The 19,608-nt window shown below is 37.4% G+C and overlaps 1 protein-coding gene across 1 annotated transcript in view; it reads left to right on the top strand.

The window, feature by feature from the left end:
- Positions 1-19,608, top strand: part of TEX10 (testis expressed 10) — a 61,302-nt gene that overhangs the window by 19,159 nt on the left and 22,535 nt on the right. Inside the window, exons 6-9 of the mRNA XM_060609190.3 lie at positions 13,452-13,690; positions 14,447-14,582; positions 16,148-16,323; positions 17,853-18,030. Coding sequence (XP_060465173.1) covers positions 13,452-13,690; positions 14,447-14,582; positions 16,148-16,323; positions 17,853-18,030 — 729 coding nt within the window. The remainder of the gene's footprint in view (positions 1-13,451; positions 13,691-14,446; positions 14,583-16,147; positions 16,324-17,852; positions 18,031-19,608) is intronic.

The raw sequence follows: 19,608 nt of genomic DNA, 5'->3' as shown, positions 1-19,608 counted from the left end.
CTTTATGTTGTCTAATTGCTGGGACTTCCAACATTATGTTGAATAAACGTGGTGAGAATGGACGTCCTTGTCTTGTTCCTGACCTCAAGGGAAAAGCTCTGTTTTTCACCACTGAGTAAGATGTTGGCTGTGGGTTTTATTATATTGAGCTATGTTCCTTCTAGACCTACTCTGCAAAGGGTTTTTATCATGAATGGATGCTGTACTTTGTCAAATGCTTTTTTGCATCTGTGGGACAGAATGCATCATCTATATGGTTTGTATTCTTTTTCTTACTGATGTAATGTATCACATTGATTGTTTTGCGAATATTATTATTTGATGTTTATTTTTGAGATAGAGACTGAGTGGGGGAGGGACAGAGAGAGGGAGACACAAAATCCAAAGCAGGTTCGAACCCGTGAACTGGGAGATACGACCTGAGCTGAAGTCTGACACTGAAACCAACTGAGCCACCCAGGCGCCCTGACTGTTTTGCAAATATTAAACCACCTTTGCATCCTAGAAGTAAATCCCACTTGATCATAGTATATGCTTTTTTAATATATTGTTGGATTTGGTTTGCTAATATTTTGTTGAGGATATTTGCATCTGTAAGAGATAATGGCCTATAGTTCTCTTTTTTGTGTCTTTATCTGGTTTTGGTATCAGGGTGGTAATTGGCCTCATTGAATGAATTTTGGAAGTTTACCTTTTTTATTTTTTGTAATAGTTGGAGAAGGAGTATTAACTCTTCTTCAAATGTTTGCTAGAATTTGCCTGTGAAGCCGTCTGGTTCTGGACTTTTGTTTATTGGGAGTTTTTTGATTACTGATTCAATTTCATTGTTGGTAATTGATGTGATCAGATTTTCTATTTCTTCCTGCTTTAGTTTTGGTAGGTTATGTTTCTAGGAATTTATCCATTTCTTCCAAGTTGTCCAATTTGTTGGCATAGATATTTTCATAATATCCTGTTACAGTTGTTTGTATTTCTAGGGTGTTGGTTATTATTTCTCCTTTTTCATTAATTGTATTTGGGTCTTTCTCTCCTTGTCTTATGTATTTATTTTTAAATTTTTCTTTATTTAGTTTTTTGTTGAGTCTTGCTAGAGGTTTATCAGTTTTTGTTGATTTGTTAGAAGAACCAGTTTCTGGTTTCATTGATATGTTCAATTATTTTTTCTAAATTTCTGTATCATTTATTTCTGCTCTAATCTTTATTATTTTTTTCCTTTTGATGGCTTTGGGTTTTGTTTTTTTTTTGTGGCTTCTTTAGGTGTAAGGTTAGTTTGCTTATTTGAGGTTTTTCTTTTTTTATTTTTTACATTTATTTATTTTTGAGAGAGACAGACAGCATGAGCAGGGGAGGGGCAGAGAGAGAGGGAGACACAGAATCAGAAGCAGGCTTCAGGCTCCCTGCTGTCAGCTCAGAGCCCAATGCAGGGCTCGAACCCACGAACGATGGGATCATGACCTGAGCCGAAGTCGGACGCTTAACCGACTGAGCCACCCAGGCGCCCCTTGAGGTTTTTCTTCTTGAGGTAGGCCTGTGTTACTATAAACTTCTTTCTTAAAATTTTTTTAAACCATTTGAAAAAAATTTATTTTAATGCTTGTTAATTTTTTGAGAGAGAGAGAGAGAGAGAGAGAGAGAATATGAGTGGGGGAAGGGGCAGAGAGAGAGGGCAACACACGAAGCAGGCTCCAGGCTCTGAGCTGTCAGTGCAGAGCCCAATGTGGGGCTTGAACTCACGATCCACATGATTATGACCTGAGCCCAAGTCAGATGCTTAACCAACTGAGCCACCTGGGCACCCCTATATAAACTTCTTTCTTAAACCACTTTGGTACAGCCCAAAGATTTTGGACTGTTGTGTTTTCATTTTCATGTAATTTTTGATGTTCTCTGATTTCTTGGTTGACCCGTTCATTGTTTAATAGCATGTTATTTAACTTAACCTCCATGTATTTGTGCTCTTTTCAGATTTTTTTCTTGTGATTTAGTTGTAGTTTGATGGCATTGTGGTCAGAAAAGATGTATATAGAACATTGATTTTTTTTTTTTTAATTTGTTGAGACTTGTTTTGTGGCCTAATATGTGATCTATTCTGGAAAATGTTCTGTGTGCACTTGAAAAGAATTTGTACTCTGCTGTTTTAAGATAGAATGTTCTGAATATGTTAAATCCATGTGGTCCAGGATTTCATTCAAAGGCACTATTTCTTTGTTGATTTTCTGTTTGGATGACCTGTCCATTGATATAAGTGGACTTTTAAAGTCCCCTATTATTATTGTATTACTATCAGTTATTTCTTTTATGGTTGTTATTAACTGTGTTTTGTATTTGGGTGCTCCCATGTTGGATGTGCAAGTACTTACAATTTTTATATCCTCTTGTTTGGAATGCCCCCTTTATTATTACATAGTGCCCCTTTTTGTCTTTTGTTATAGTCTATAACAAGTCTTTTTAAAGTCTATTTTGTCCAGTATAAGTATTGCCGCCTTGGTTTTCTTTTAACATCCATTTGCATGATAAATATTTTTTCATCCCCTCACTTTCAATCTGCACATGTTGTTAGGTCGGAAACGAGTCTTTTGTAGGCAGCATATAGATGGGTCTTGTTTTTTTAATCCACTCTGTCACCCTGTGTCTTTTGATTGGATCATTTAGTCCATTTACATTCAAAGTAAATATTGAATAGATATGTATTTACTGCCATTTTGTTACTTGTTTTATGGTTGTTTCTGTAGATTTTCTCTGATCCTTTCTCTTCTCTTGCTCTCTTTCATAGTTTGCTTTCTCTAGTGATATACTTGGATTCTTTTCTCTTTATTCTTTGCATATCTATTACTGATGTTTGATATGTGGTTATCATTAGGTGTGCACATAACATCTTCTACATGCATATAGCAGTCTATATTAAGTTGGTGATCATTTAAGTTTATACTGTTATTTACTCCTCTCCCTCCCATGTTTTACGTATATGGTTTCATATTTTACATCCTTCTATTTTATGAATCCCCTTAACTGAATATTTACAAATACATTTATTCTTATTGCTTATGTGTTTTTTACTTTTTGTACTCTCACTTCTGGTCTTCCTTTTCATTCAGAGTCCCCTTTAAATATTTCTTGTAGAGCTGGTTTAGTGGTCATGCGCTCCTTTAGTTTTTGTCTGAGAAACTCTTTTATCTCTCCTTCTATTCTGGATATTCTTGGCCACAGATTTTTCCCTTTCAGCATGTTGAATATATCCTGCTGTACTCCTTTCTGGCCTGCAAAGTTTCTGCTGAAAAATCCACTGATATCCCTGTAGGGTTTCACTTGTATGTAACTGTCTTACTTTCTCATCGTCCTTTAAAAATTTTTTCTTTATCACTACTTTTTGCCATTGTAATTACTATGTTTGTTGGTGTGGATGGCCATGGTTTGAATTGGGAGTTGGGGGAGGGTCTCTTTTTCCTGAGTCTGGATCTCTGTTCCTTCCCTAGACTAGGGAAGTTTTCAGGTATTATTTCTTCAAATAAATTTTCTTCCCTCTTATCTCCTCTTCTGAGATCCCTGTAATGCAGATTGTTACTATGCTGGATGGAGTCACTGAGTACCCTAAGACTATTCTCAGTTTGCATAAGTTTCTTTCCTCTTATTTGCTCAGCTTGGTTACCTTCCATTACTGTCTTCCAGGTCATTAATTCATTCTTTGCTTTGTCTAGCCTGATATTTATTCCATCCAGTGTATCTTAAATTTCATTTTCTGTGTTCTTGATCTCTGATTAGTTCTTTTTATTCTTTGACAGTCTTACTGATGTTCTCCATTCTTTTCTCCAATCCAATGTCTTTTTTTTTTTTTTTTTTTTAAGTAAGCTTCGTTTTCAGTGCAGAGCTCAACATGGGGCGTGAACTCAGGACCTTGAGATCAAGGCCCGAGCTGAGATCAAGTGTCAGATGCTTAACCAACTGAGCCACCCGGGTACCCCTCTCCTGTATCTTAAATTCTCTATCAGGCATATTACTTATTTTCACTTTGGTCTCTTGCTGTGGTTTGATCCTGGTCTTTCATTTGGGAGATGTTTCTCTGTCTCCTCATTTTGCCTGACTTCCTGTGTCTGTTTTTGTGTGTTAGGGAAGTCAGCTGTTTCTTTTGCTCTTAACAATAATAGTCTCTTAAAGAAGAGGCCCTGTAGTGCCTGGCAATGCAGTGTCCTGTTTCCCAAGGCCTGATGCTTCAAGAGAGTGTCTCCTATGTGTTTTGTGTGTGCTCTCCATTTGTGTCTTGGCCTCTTTTTCCTTTAGTGTAGTTTACAGAAGCTCTCTTTGCTCATTGTGTACAATGTTTGATCCTTGGCAGGGGTGGGGCACTGTTTATTTGTTTAAATGTTTATTTGTTTGGCGGGGGGCGGGGGGTGAGTTAGGGACAGAGAGAGAGGGAGACACAGAATCCGAAGCAGGCTCCAGACTCTGAGCTGTTAGCAAGAGCCTGACATGGGGCTTGAATACATGAACTATGAGATCATGACCTGAGCCAAAGTTGGATGCACAGCTGGCTGAGCCACCTAGGTGCCCCCAGGTGGAACACATTTTAATAAGGGGTGTAGTGGTCTGCTTATGAAAGGAGACCTGCCACTACTGCTGCCAGAACTGAGGTCCTGAAAATATGAGTGTCAGGAGATGTGGCATTGGCAGAGTTTGTGCTGGGTTTCTTGGGGAGGGGCCTGCAGCGCTAGGACTCAGGCCTGCATGTGACTGGGAAGGGCATATCTGCTGAATTGTCATGGGTTGGGGGGTGTTGGGTATGGTGGAGGGTGTGGGATATTTTGGCAGGGGTGGGATGTAAGGAGGCTTGGCAAGTTAGGTTAGGAGTGGTAGCACGGGGCTGCTTCCTGTTGGTGGCTATTTATGCTGAAGGGAGAAGAGGAAAATGACCCTTGCCAGGTCCTTTGTTCCTGGAGGGGTCTCCCTGTGACCTCTGCCTCTCTGGGCCATGCTTTGAGATGAGCAAATCGCAAATCACTTTCCCTCTTGTCTGCCTTGAGTTTTCCAGTTGCTGATACTATGCTGTATTTGCACAGGCTGTTTGTCCTGCTCTAATTGTGGGAACTCTGCTTCCTAATGTCTTCTGGGCTTTCTCAGAGCCAAGTCTGCCGATTTTTAAAATTTCAGGCTTTAAGTCCCGCTGGTTTTTGAGAACTACAAAATTCAGCCCCTCTCATTTTCAAAAGCAAATATTCCAGGGATTCATCCTCCCTGTTCAAGGGCTCCCCTATGTGAAGTCTGTTTTCTGCCCTTCTCTATGCCATCATCTCCCTCTCCATCGTGTCAAATAGCCATGGTCCATTTTGCTTCCAGACTGTCTTTGCCCTTCCTACCTTCTTTAATATGTCCCCTTCCCTGCCTTTAGTTGTGGAATTTGTTCTGCCAGTTTCTGGATGGTTTCCTAGGTAATTTACACTGATACGGGTGTTATCTAGTTGTATCCGTGGGAGGAGGCAAGCTTAGGGTCCTCCTACTAGTACTGCCATTTTCCCAGACAACTTTGCAGTTGTGGGATTTTTAGCAAAAATAGATTGGCAATATAACTGGCTTATTTTTTACAAGATTCCCTAGGGATTCATTTTTAGGGATTTTGGGCTGCTCTTCCATAAGGAGCTGCATTGAATACTTAGATAACCTGTGGAGGGCAACAAAAGTTAAAGTTGGGGGGACAATGTTGGCTTTGGCCAGTGGTCTTCATTCTTATTCATATAACCTCAGTTAATTTTTTACCTGATGTCTAAATTTGTTCATCTTTGGTTCAAATACAAAGGATAGTATTGATTTTTATTGTGGTAAAATATACATAACATGAAATTTGAGCTTTTTAAGAAAATGTTTATTTTGAGAGAGACAAGCGCGCGTGCAAGTCAGAGAGGGGCAGGGAGAGAAGAAGGTAGAGAATCCCAAGCAGCCTCTGTGCTATCAGCACAGAGGCCCTTGTGAGGCTTGATTTCATGAATCATGAGGTCATGACCTGAGCCAAAGATGGACGCTTACCTGACTGAGCCTCCCAGGTGCCCCTTTATCTTTTTAACTTAATCACTTGTATGTGTTTGGTTCAGTAGTATTAAGTATATTTACATTGTTTACAACCATCACTATCATCCATTTCCAGAAATATTTTCATTTTCCCAACTTGAAAGTGTATCGGTTACAAAATAACTCACCATTGTCCCCTACCACCAGCTCTTGGGAACCACTGCTCTATTTTTTATCTCTAATTTGACTCTTCTAGGTATCTCATAGAAGTAGAATCATAAAATACTTTTCCTTTTGTGTCTGGTGTAATTTCACTTAGGAAAATGTCTTCAAGGTTCATCCGTATTGTAGCATGTACCAGCATTTCATTTCTTGTTTTTTTAAATAGGTTTCATTTTTTGGAGCAGTTTTAGTTTCAAAGTAAAATTGAACAGAAAGTACATACAGAACTGTCCTGTACTCCTCCCAGAAATGTATAGCCTTTCTTCTATCCTGCACCATAGTTTTACATTTGTTAGAATCTATGTACCTGCATGGACACATCTCATATCTGTCGTTTACCTTAGGGTTCCCTGGTGGTATTACACATTCTGTGAGTTTTGACAAATGTAAAATGATGTGTATCTGCCTTGTTGGTATCATACAGGATAGTTTCACTGCCCTGAAAATCCTGTTCTCTGCCTATTCATCCCTCCCCATGTTTTTTTCATGACTTGATAGCTCTTTTTATGTTGGTTTATTTTTGAGAGAGTGTGTGAGCATGCACAAGTGAGGGGTGGGGCAGAGAGAGAGGGAGATGCAGAATCTTAAGCAGGCTCCAGGCTGTCAGCCCCACGAACCTGCGAGATCTTGACCTGAGTCAGATGCTCGATGAGCCACCCAGGCACCCTGATAGCTCTCTTAAGTGCTAAGTAATGTTTCATTGTATGGGTAGGTCACAGTTTATGTATGCACTCGCCTACTTCCTGAAGGATCTCTTGGTTGCTTCCATGTTTTCCTTCCTTTTTAAGGCTAAATAATACTCCACTGTATTTATATACCATATTTTGTTTATCCATTCATCTGTCAATGCACATTTGGTTGGTTTCCACCTTTTGGTTACTGGGAATGATGCTGTTGTAAACATTGGTCTTCAAATATCCATTTGAGTTCCTGCTTTCAGTTCTTTCCTGTATATCAAAGGATATAATTTTGTCATTGAAAATACTGACATTTAAAAATGCATTGTAGTCATCTGTAAGAAAACTTTTTTTGCTCAGAATGTATGAACCTACGTGGTGATGGTCTTTAACAAGGTAATTCTAACATGTACTGGGAACAGATACTATAACTGAACTAACATGAGTTCATTCGTTGGTGAGTTCTAGAGATGCAGTGGTCACACAAAGAAAACCATTTGCTACAAATAAGGAGATCATGGGGAATAGCTTCCAAATCCATGACTCCCTGAATATGGGTGAGCAGGTTCTTTTTATTTGGGGTTTAGGATGAATATTCAGAAAGGGGGGCTTTGTCATCGCATGTACAGGCAGGCATAAATTTGCACAGACATACTTAGATTGTTTTTGCATTCCTTTTGTTCCCTTAAAATCCTTAACTACTAAAGTTTTTGCATTTCTTTGTACTTCTGCTAGGAAGTTTTGTAAAAAGTGTCCTTAGGCTTAGTAGAACCAGTGGGGCATAGATCACAGAAACTAACTGGGGCCTAAATGACTTCTCTTGTGTCCTGAAAACTGTGTCTTTCTTTTACTTGGGACTCCAAATCTTTCTGTTCACAACAGCTAAAGTCTTGCCTTTGGTGTATGAATCGGCTTGTGAGAGCAAGCTGACTGGAGTCATCCACTAGTTGGGATGATTTTCTAGTATGCTGGGAAAATTAGTTTCTTTTTTGAGTGGGAATGGAGAGCTTTGATTTGGCAAGTTGTCATTAAGTGGTGGTTTGGTTGTTGGGAATTTAGTGCAAAGGGTATTAGAAAAAGATTGATTTTCTGCTTATGGCAGTGACAAAGTTTTTTTAGAAATTTTATTTTTTTTAATAGGTGTACTTTTTCCTTTCTCCTTTTTTTTTTTTTTTTGTTTAAATTTTATTTATTTTTGAGGGGGGGGCATAGAGGGAGAGAGAGGGAATCCCAAGCAGTCTCCACACTGTCAACACAGAGCCCGACACGGGACTTGAACTCCTGAACCATGAGATCATGACCTGAGCCGAAATCAAGAGTTGGATGCTTAACCTACTGAGCCACCCAGGAGCCCTTATTTGTTTTAAAAAAGTGAGCTATGTTAAAGAAACATAATAAATACTAGTTCAGACTGTATATGAATGATTAAATTTTAGAAAAAGTTACTGGCAAATAAATTTATTTGTGGGACCCTGAAGACAGAATAGAGCCCAGAGAAAGAGTGCAACAGGAATTGAGTACTTAAAGAAGCAGAATTCAAAAGGAAATTGACTTGCAGTTACATGTGTAGAAGAAATCTGAGCTTCCTATAATTAAAATTGAGTAGCAATGCCTGTTAAGGCCAAAAGAAAAGATGTTTGGAAGAGTATAAAGTTTATTTGGTAAAAAGGAAGTTTATTGGATGTATTATATGTAGAAAGTTTTCCTAACTAGCTTGTTTGTTTTTTTAAGTTCATCTTTATTTATTTTGTGAGAGATAGAGAGCAAGCGGTATAGGGGAAGAGAGAGAGGGAGACAGAATCCCAAGCAGGCTCTGCACTGACAGTGCAGAGCCTGATGTGTGGCGCAAACTCAGAACTGCAAGATCAAGAACCCAACTGAAGTCAGATGCTTAACTGACTGAGCCACCCAGGTACCCCTTCTAAATAGTTTAAATAAGGACTCCCATTGAATATCCAGAATCTGAAATTTTTAGGGGCAGATACTACTTTGGGAGAACCTTAAGATAACAAATTAGGTTGGGAGTGGGAAAGAAGCTTACGGGGATATCCTATAAACAGTAGATCATAGTTACTATTGTGAGACAGTTTGTTATAGTTAGCTGGCTTACTCTTATGTCAGTTATCTAAGACAGCGGTTCTCAAAGTGTAGTCTGTGATCTCTGGGGTCTCCAAGGCCAGAACTATTTTCACAATTATATCATTAAGACATTGTTTGCCTTTTTGATTGTTCTGACATTTGCACTGATGGTACAAAAGCAGTGGTGGATAGGACTGCCGGTGTCTTAGCATGAACTAGGGCAATGGCACCAACTGTACTAGTAAAACATCGTATTCTTCACCACCATACACTCACTTAAAAATGTCCTTAATGAAGCAGTAAAAACTACTAATTTTGTTAAGTCATGACCCTTGAGAACACATTTTTTTTATATTCAGTGTGACAAAGTGTGTGTAAAGTAATTTGAATGCATACCATGGGATGATGGTTGTCTCAAGGAAGTACACTTTTGTGATTATTCTACTTGGGAGTATTTTTCTGTGATGGACATAATTTTAACTTGAAAGAATGACTACCAAACGAACTGTGGATTCAGACTTGGATATTTGGCAGTTATTTTCTCAAAATGAACAAAGAGCCTATCAATTCCAAGAAAACGGCTGACCGTATTTATGCCAGTGATAAAATTTGAGCTTGTTTCAAACCAAAATCAGTATTTTGGAGAACTTGTATCCATCACCTAAGTTCTGTCCATGTATTTCCTATGTTTATGCTCATTTTTTCATATGTCTGTTTCCATCTATCTGGGACCATTCAGAATCTGCTGGAGGTTATTTTTGCTTAATTGTTTTGTCTAAAAAATATATATACATATTTTTCATTTCTAAAGAGTGTTTGAGCAGAGCATAGTACTCTGGGTTTGGCAGTTTTCTTTAAGCACACTGACAATAACACTTTACTGTCTGCAGATTTTCATTTTCTGTTGAGAAGTCAGCTATGAGTCTAACTGTTGTTACTTTAAAAGCTTCCTATTCACACTCCCCATGAATTTTCTTTTTGTTTTTTGCAGTTTCACAATGATGTATCCAGGTGGGGTTTTTGTTTTTTATTTTTTTTTTTTATTCTCCTTGGGATTCAGTGAACTTAAATCTGAGATCTTAAATCTTGATTGGAATATCTTTAAACAGATCTGATAAATTTTCATTATCTTAAAAAAAATTGCAGTCACATTTCTCTCCTGTAAAGACTGATTAAACATGTTAACATGTTAGATTTACTTACTGCATCTTTCTTCTTTCTTTTTCTTTCTTTCTTTCCTTAAATCTCCTATGTTCTAGCTTTTAATTCTTCAGTTTTGTTCAACTGAGCTCAGACACAAATACATTGAATTTTTGTTTTTCATTTGTAGAATTTTTGTCCATTTGCTCCTAGCACCTTTTGTTGAAAAGACTTCATTCTCCACTGAGTTGCTTTTGGTCTTTTGTCAGAGATGAGTTGATTATATTTTTACGGGTCTATTTTGGAGCTCTTTGTTCCATTAACCTACGTGTGTCTGTTCTTTCACCAATTCCATGCTGTCTTTGTTACTGTAGTTGTATATGGTAACTCTTGAAATTGGGTAGAATAAGTCCTCCAGCTTTGTTCTACTTCTATCTTGGGTGTTTTAGGTCTTTTGCCTTTCTATATAAACTTCGGAATCAATTTATTGATAACTACAAGTAGCTTGCTGGGATTTTGATTTGAATTGTGTTGACTCTGTAGAGCTAATTGGGAAGAATTGTTACTCAAACCAGTGGTAGAAAGCAAAATTGGGATTACGTTTTATCTAAGAGCTGTTTTTATTTCTGGTTTACCTTTACCCTGGATAACGTGAAAGTTCCGGTGTTTGGCAGGCCCTGGGCTTTGACTTTTCCCTGTGAGGCCACTAAAAGGTTACTTCAGTTTTGCAGTTTTTTCTTTGGAATTGGCAGCTGCCCTAAGGACAGAGCCTTGAGTGCTAGTATCTTGCTTTTTTCCTAGGTTTTTGGGCCCAGTAAATGTTTATTATCTTAGCTCTTGAGCTTTTGAGTTTTTTTAATGTTTATTTATTTTGAGAGAGAGAGAGAGAGTACAAGTGGGAGAGAGGGGCAGAGAGAGAGAGAGAGAGAGAGAGAGAGAGAGAATCCCAAGCAGGCTCTGTGCTGTCAGCATGGAGCCCGACACTGGGTTCGATTCCATGACCACGAGATCACAATGTGAGCCAGTATCAGGAGTTGGGCACTTAACTGAGCCATCCAGGTGCCCCTGCTTTTGAGGTTTTTAAAAAATTTCATCTAGTTTTAAAGTTGTTTTCAGGAAGGGGATTACCTACATTTATCATTATTGAAAATTGGAGTATCCCCAGTGGTCTGCCTCCCTCATAGAATTGATGGTTGGTATATTTACTCTTAAAAATTTGTATAAATTATTGGAGGAGCAGAATGAATTTTCCCAAATTTGCAGTGTCCATTGAGACCTTCCAGACAGTAATAAATTATGCTGCTTGAGATAAACTTATGGTAGATCTTGGAAAGCTCTACTTGTGAAGAAATGTGGCAGTTGAGTTTTGAGTGGTCTAATTAATGTTAAAATGTGCCTTGGTTTTGGGCACTGGGCCGTTTGGCGAAAAACCTTGTAGAAATTTTGGGTTTGTGGTACAGACTGCTAGTTGTCTGTCCCAGTTCTCATTCCTTTCTTAATTTCCAGTGTTGAGGAATATGACCGTGCAAAATAAAAACTAGATTTCTCATCTTCTTTTGCACCTAGGAGTGGTTATGTGAGTAATCTGTTAAATAGTTTGGACTTTTCTCTCTGTTGTCAAACTTGTACATTGAGCTGTCTGTTGGCCATCTCTGCCTGGATTTATACCAGAAACACTGCAAGCCCAACATAATCAAAAGTAATATTTATTTTCTGGATCTCTGCTACTTCATTTATCCAGTCACCAATGCTGGAACTTCTGACTCCTCCAAATCCCACTGTCCCAAACTCACACACATATATATACTTCAGACTTCAAATCCAGCTAATTTTTATTCTTTCTAAATGTCCTGCCTTCTCCCAGTCTATACCCAGCATTGACCCTGGTTCTTGCACTTGTCATCTCTTGCCTAGATTGCTACAAGAGCCATACAGTTGCTTCTTTGTTTATAGTTTTTTAAAATGTTTATTTTTTTTTAATGTTTATTTATTTTGAGAGACAGCACGTGCACATGCACCCAGGAGAGGGGCAGAGAGAGAGGGAGAGAATCTCAAGCAGACTCTGTGCCGTCAGCACAGAGCCTGACACAAGGCTCCATCTCATGAAGTGTGAGATCATGACCTGAGCCAAAATCAAGAGTAAGATGCTGAACTGACAGCCACCCAGGCGCCCCTGTGTATAGTTTTGTAACTCTCATTTTTCCTTTTCCATCCACAGAATCGCCCATCTGAAATAAGTTTTCAGTCATGCTTGCATAATTAATTTTAGTGCCCTTAGCCTCCCAGACTCTGTAATGTGGTTCCATTTTACCTTTCCAGCTCATTTGTCATTCCTAACCCTACATTTGATGCTCTAATAGCACCAGATTTCTTTTTTTTTTAATTTTTTTAAGTGTTTGTTTATTTCTGAGACAGAGACAGAGCACGAGTGGGGGAGGGGCAGAGAGAGAGAGAGAGAGAGAGACAGACAGACAGACAGACAGACACACGCAGAATCAGAAGCAGGATCCAGGCTCTGAGCTGTCAGCACAGAGCCCGATGCAGGGCTTGAACCCATGAACCGCGAGATCATGACCTAAGCTGAAGTCAGACACTTAACCTACTGAGCCACCCAGGCACCCCAGAGAGATTTTTTACTTTAATTAACTTTACATTTTTCTAAACATGAAATAAATAGGGCCTGCTGTTGAATATACCATATTCTGAAATAGGGATTTATAGTCTAAGTCACAAGTTTTCTTTTTGAAGTACTGTATTTGAGATATCTTTTTTGAAATTTCTTTCACAGTCTGAAAGAAATGTTTTATTTGGCTGGGAAAAATGATTTTCATATGTGTATCATATACGTTGTTTTAGAACATTGCTTATCTGGACCAGTCTCCTTCTGTCACACATACGGAAATGGTGGCCAGGAGAAATTAGTGATTATGTTGATGAGGTAGAAGCAGAGTCAGGATCTGCCGTGACCTACATCCAAATACAAGTATCTGCTTTAAAAAATCTTCAAGCATGTTGAGGTTCTCAAGTCTTATCTCCAAATTGCATTTAGGATTACCAAGCATTGTTACAAAGACCTTGACCTTTTGTGTAAAGAGTAACTTGGGTAATTAACTGAGCAGGATACATTGTAATTCGTGTCTTATTAACAACCTTAATTCTATAAGGAATGGTTTACTTACAAAACAGTGGCCTAAACCTTGCCTCCATACCTGTCTTGGCAATTTATTTTAGAAGGAAATATTTTTTGACCCATTGATAGATTATTTTTAAGTATTCTAAGTGAAGCAGGCGTGGTAGATATAACATGTTATAGATGTATTTGTCTTTGTTTGTTTTTAGCATCAAGCATTGCACAATTCTCTCCAATAATGTAGATCATCTCTTACTGAATTTAACGCTGTCTGATATCATGGTCTCCTTGGCAAATGCCTCAACTTTACAGAAGGATTCCAACTGGATAGAAATGATAAGAAAATTTGTGACAAAGACCCTTGAAGATGGCTTTAGGCTAAATAGTAAGCAGCTAAACAGATTGCTTGGAGTATCATGGAGATTAATGCAGATACAACCTAACAGAGGTAGGTGTTCTTGCTTTGTCCTTATTTAAGAGAGGAGCTCTTATGCATGCTATTAGGGTCTAGCTTTGAATTGATGACTTTCACACATTTTATGTAGACAAGTTAATTACATTCAAACCTTAAAAGTTAGCTTGTATAATTATAAATGGACTATCTGCTTGAACACTGAAATGGTTAATACTCAGCGCATCTCTTTCTCAGGTGAGTAGGTCCACTGTGAAGCAATATGATTAAATTTCTAGTAGATTACAGACTTGAGTAAAAGGAGGTAGGTATTACTTCAGAATGCTATTGAGCCTAATGATAAAGAAATACACTTTTCTGGTCTAGTTTGATTAGAAATTGAGCACTTTCCCCTTTTATCCATATAGAATGTGTTGAATCTTGCCTGTCTCTACCTTTCTGTTAGCCTGAAGTTATGTCACATAAAGTCTATTTTTAGTGTGATTTACGAATTCTTTTCATTCAAAAACAAAGCTTTCCTGTTTGGTTCCCATCTTATTCATCTTTCTAATATCTTGGTTTTTGTCATCATTACATAGGTTTGTTGTCCCTTACAAAAATTACACTGTAGTCTCAGGTTGCAGTCTGACTTTTATATTAACTCATTACTATTGGACTTCAGTGGTAGTATCAGTTTGTGACTAAGATCTGCTTTGTCATAGGAACAAAGTAAAGTGCTTCTGTGCTTTTAGAGGAATTTGGGAGCTGGTGAAGAAACATTTTTGATTAATATACAGTTGTTTTTGTATTTAGAGGCTACAGAGTCTCTCATCAAGGCAGTTTATACATTGTATCAGCAGAGAGGCCTCCTCCTTCCAGTTCGAACTTTGTTACTAAAGTTTTTCAGTAAAATCTATCAAAAAGAAGAACTGAGATCTTACAGAGTCAGGTAAGGTTTCATTTATTTTACCTTTCTTTTTTGGTGGAGTTATTTTGTAGTCTACTTAAGATACTAGAGTGGTAAAAATCTTTGGAGATGTTCATTCTTTTTATTTTGTTTGGCTGCATATAAGAAAAGATATAAAATTGTATATAGAAACATGCATAGTAGTGCCAGTAATCTTTATGTGCACCACCAGCAGATAAAAGCCTCTTTGAGCTTATATTTCCACTTGTCCACTTACAACTTAAGGTCAGTTGGAGTAACCTATAGCAGCCTCAACTTTTTCTTTTGCTTTCTGTAAAAACTATGGAGGTTGAACTATTAGCTATTAGTGGCATATTGGGGCATATGGTGTAAGAATGAAGACGATAGAAGATGAAAAAGTTTCCGGCTTAGTTTGGTGCTATCAATTGAGATGGATAACACAAAGAGTAGAATTAAGGAATTAATTTTTTGATACGGTGAATTTGAGATATAGTTTGGAAGTCAGGAAGATGTGTTTAGGTAGAAGATAAGGTTTGGGGATACCTGAGCATATGTAGGTAGTTGAAACATATTTGAGTCTTTAGTAGAAGCTGGGTGCTTTTCATAATTTATCTAAATCTCATATTCCTACTTTGAGGTGTAGATACTGTTACTTTCGTTTTGTAGGAGGAAACTGAAGCTTAGTTTAATAAGTTGGTGAGTGTCCTATAATTAATGGGGAACAGAGCTGAGACTTAAGTTTAGGTCTGACAGCAAAGGTCATGCTTAATTCACTAAGCTCTTGGGGTACAGCAAAAGTGATTGCCATTGCCTGAGTGAAGAGACATTGGAGCTTTAGCAAGTATAAGTACAGTTGATCCTTGAACAGTGTGGGGATTAGGGACACTGACCCCCCCTCCCCATTACAGTTGAAAAACTGTATGTAACTTTTGACTCCCTCAGAACTTAACTACTAATAGCCTACTGTTGATTAGAAGTCTTACCGATAAGTTGATAAACATATTTTGTATGTTATATATATTATATATTGCATTCTTACAATAATACCTAGCTTAATGCTTTCAGTGTTTCTAGGGTGTGCAGTTTGTGAGGTTTTTGCAAAAAAATTTCCAGTATATTTATTGAAAAAAACCTGCATGTAAGCAGACCCACGCAGTTCAAAACCATATTGTTCAAAGGTCAACTGTATACTGAAGAACTAAAATAACACAGGTTTGAAACCATTTAGTGTGAGAGCACCCTACATTGAATGCATTATTGAGTTAGTATAACAGCTAATACTGTAAGGATAAATAGAACCCAAAGAGCAGTAGTAGTGTCTGTTTTTGAAGATAAACATGCAATTTAGATAGTGCCCCAAATTGCATGCTCTTTTTAAGTGAGTGGTTAAAACCTTGGAAAATGCTACAGCTGAATAAATGATGCTTCTGGTCTTATAAACTCTAAAATGTTTAAATGAGTACATGTGTTCTTGGTAGATAATAATGTCACTCTGTGGTATATTTAAGTTAAAAATTTTTTTTGTTTGTTTAAACTTATTTCTCTTGTCTTTATACTTTATTTTGTTCTTCCTTGGTGTTTCTTAGATATCGTAGTAAGGTGTTATCCCGTTGGCTGGCTGGTTTACCATTGCAGCTTGCTCATCTTGGCTCCCGAAATCCTGAGCTGTCAACACAGCTTATTGATATCATCCATACTGCAGCAGCACGAGCAAATAAAGAATTACTAAAAAGTTTACAAGCTTCTGCTCTCCGAATCTATGGTAAGAGTTTAACTGTGTAGGTAACCATTGATCTACCCTGCATTAGGAAAGAAGTTTCTTTAAAAAAAAAAAATTTTTTTTAATGTTTATTTTTGAAGGAGAGAGAGACAGAGTGTGAGCGGGGGTGGGGCAGAGAGAGAGGGAGACAGAATCTGAAGCAGGCTCCAGGCTCTGAGCTTTCAGTACAGAGCCATGTGGGGCTCAAACACACAAGCTGTGAGATCATGACCTGAGCCGAAGTCGGCTGCTTAACGGACTGAGCCACCCAGGCACCCCTGGGAAAGAAGTTTCTAAGCGGAACTCTTTAGGTTTGCCTTTCCTTTGAATTATTATAAATGATTCACACCATGGTTAAAGTGCCAGAACAAAATATCAAATAGTAAATTCATTTTCAATAGTAAGTATTTTTTATTAGGATACTTTTAGAAGGTTAATGGTTGTAGATGCTTCTTGGATTCTTAAATTGTCTTTTCAGCCACATGCTGTTTACAAATTCAAAACTGATCAGGTATTTAAAAAAAATTCCTTTGAAGCTTTGGCAGCAAATTAATCATAAAGGATATTTTGTATGACTCCTATATATTTATACTTTTTTATTCATCCTGGGAACTATTTTATATTTTAAGCAAAAATACCAATAAAAGCATATTGGGAGGTATTACATATATGTAATATGTATTTATTATTGAGATGTAATTCACAAACCATAAAATTTGTCCTTTTACAATGTATATTTCAGTGTTTTTAACATATTCCCAAAGTTGTGCAGTCACCACTGTCTGATTCCAGAATATTTTTATCACCCCAAAAAGAAATTAAACCCATTAGTAGTCCTTCCCCAGCTCCTGGCAACCACCAATCTACTTTCCTGTCTCTACGGATTTGCCTGTTCTGGACATTTGTTATAAATGGAATTATATAATGTAGAGCCTTTTGAATCTGGCTATTTTCACTTAATGTACTGTTGGCAGTATACATGCATATTTAGTGTGCATGTATCTGTACCTTTTTTTTTTTTTTTTTTTTGCTGAGTACTAGTATTCCACTCTATGAATCTGTCACTTATATTTACCCATTCATTAAATGATGGACATTTGGTTTGCTTCCATCCTTTTTGGGTTATATTTTTAAGTCTTTTTTTTTCAGTACTGCTTATATGTAGATGTCTTCTGCTTTAAATTAGGTTGATATTGTAATTGTCACTGTTTAGCAAAAGCGCTTGTTTTTTACCGTTTTACTTTGGTTCAATCCCTTTACCCCATCAAAGTTATTATTTCAGACATTGACACTTGGATGTTGTGGAATTATTACAGTGTTAAATAAATATATCTTTAATAATGTTCATTGTTTTACTTTAGAAAATAGTTTAAGTCCTACATATACTTTATGATAAAACTTTTTTATGTAGATGGTAAGTTGAAATTCAGTTTAATACAGTAAAAAGTAAGCAAGCACTCAATCTGCTTTACTAATTTAATCTCTGTATATCTTTTATAGTTGACTTTAATATGTGTTACCTACCCCACTAGATCCACAAGAAGGCACTGTGGTGGTTCTTCCAGCAGACTCTCAGCAGCGTTTGGTCCAGCTTGTATATTTTCTACCAAGTCTGCCTGCTGATTTACTTTCTCGGTTAAGTCGTTGCTGTATTATGGGAAGACTCAGCTCAAGTTTGGCTGCCATGCTTATCGGGATACTGCACATGAGGTAGCATCCAAGTGAGCTATATTTTAAGTATATAGTCTTTTCTCCCATGCCTTTTACTGGCAGTGTGTAAATTACAGAAGGCTTATACTGCTACTAACTTCATTTGCTCTTAATGCAACATTTAAAACTCTTCATCCTATTATTGCTAGATAAAGTTCACTGGAGTAAGACTGTTTCAAGTTTTTTAGTGATTTGTATAGATAGAAATTATCTATAATTTGTACATAATGTACAGATTTTAAATTCTCAAAAGCCTGTAGTAAGGGTTCAGTGGCAGGTGAGAGTACTGTGCTTAAATAAAACCTTTGGTGTTAATGACATTGTGATACAGACCTTCTTTTCAGGGACCTCCAAATTTAACGTAGCTGGTGAAATAAATATGTTTGTGACTCAGGCGAGGAATCAGTTGAAATTTCTTTTTGTGTGTGTGTGGTTAAATGTACATAACATAAAACTTAACCATTTTAACCGGTTTTAAGTATACAGTTAAAACTGTGCAGTGGCATTAAGTACTTTCACATTGTTGTGCAGCCAGCACCGCTGTCCATCTCCACAACTCTTTTATCATTCCAAACTGAAACTCTGCATGCGTTAAACAGTAACTCCTCATCCCCCTCCCCCCCGGCCCTTAGTAACCACTGTTCTATCTTCATGATAAAAAAAATAAATTAATGTTTATTTTTGAGAGAGAGAGAGAGAGAGATCACGCGATGGGGAGGGGCAGAGAGAGGGAGATACAGAATCCAAAGCAGGCTCCAGGCTTCAGTCTGTCAGCACAGAGTCCAGCGTGGGGCTTGAACTCACAAACTGAACTGTGAGATCATGATCTGAGCCAAAGTCAGACTCTTAACCGACTGAGCCACCCAGACGCCCCTTCATGATTTTGAGTATTCTAAGTACCTCATATAAATGGAATCCTACTATATATGACCTTTTGTGTCTTGCTTATTTCACTCAGCATAACTCTTCAAGGTACATCCACATCGTATCATGTATCAGAATTTCCTTTTTAAGGTTGACTTAATGTTCCAGTATATGTATATACTACATTTTGTTTATTTTTCCCTTGATGGAAACTTGGTTGTTTCCATCTTCTAGCTTTTGTGAATAATGCTGCTGTGATCATTGGTGTACAGATATCTGTTTGAGTCCTTGCTTTAAATTCTTTTGGCTATATACCCAGAAGTGGAATTGTTGGGTCACATGGTAATTCTCTGTTTAATTCTTCGAGGAACTGCTGTAACATGTTCCACAGTGGCTGCATCATTTTACTCTTAAATGTTTTATAATAGTGTTTCATATTGTAGGTATTCAAAGTATCCTTAAACACCTTGTGTTTGTATCATTAGGCATAATATTTTTAGTGTTCAGTAAGATTTATTATTGATTGTGTCTCATAGGCAGGGTCTAATATGGTTTTAGGGAGAAATTGAAATCTAGGTGGTACCTGAAAAGTTTAAAGACTAATAACTTCCTTGTGACTTGTACAATACAGATCCTCTATCCTGGTTAAATAGGAGTAGCTCACTTTATTGGTAGACTTGCTTTAGCTTGTTTGACAGTCACCTCTTACCATTA

The sequence above is a fragment of the Panthera onca genome, chromosome D4, assembly GCF_046562875.1.
Source record: "Panthera onca isolate mPanOnc1 chromosome D4, mPanOnc1 haplotype 2, whole genome shotgun sequence".
NCBI lineage: Eukaryota > Metazoa > Chordata > Mammalia > Carnivora > Felidae > Panthera > Panthera onca.
This window is presented reverse-complemented; position numbering and strand designations above follow the sequence as displayed.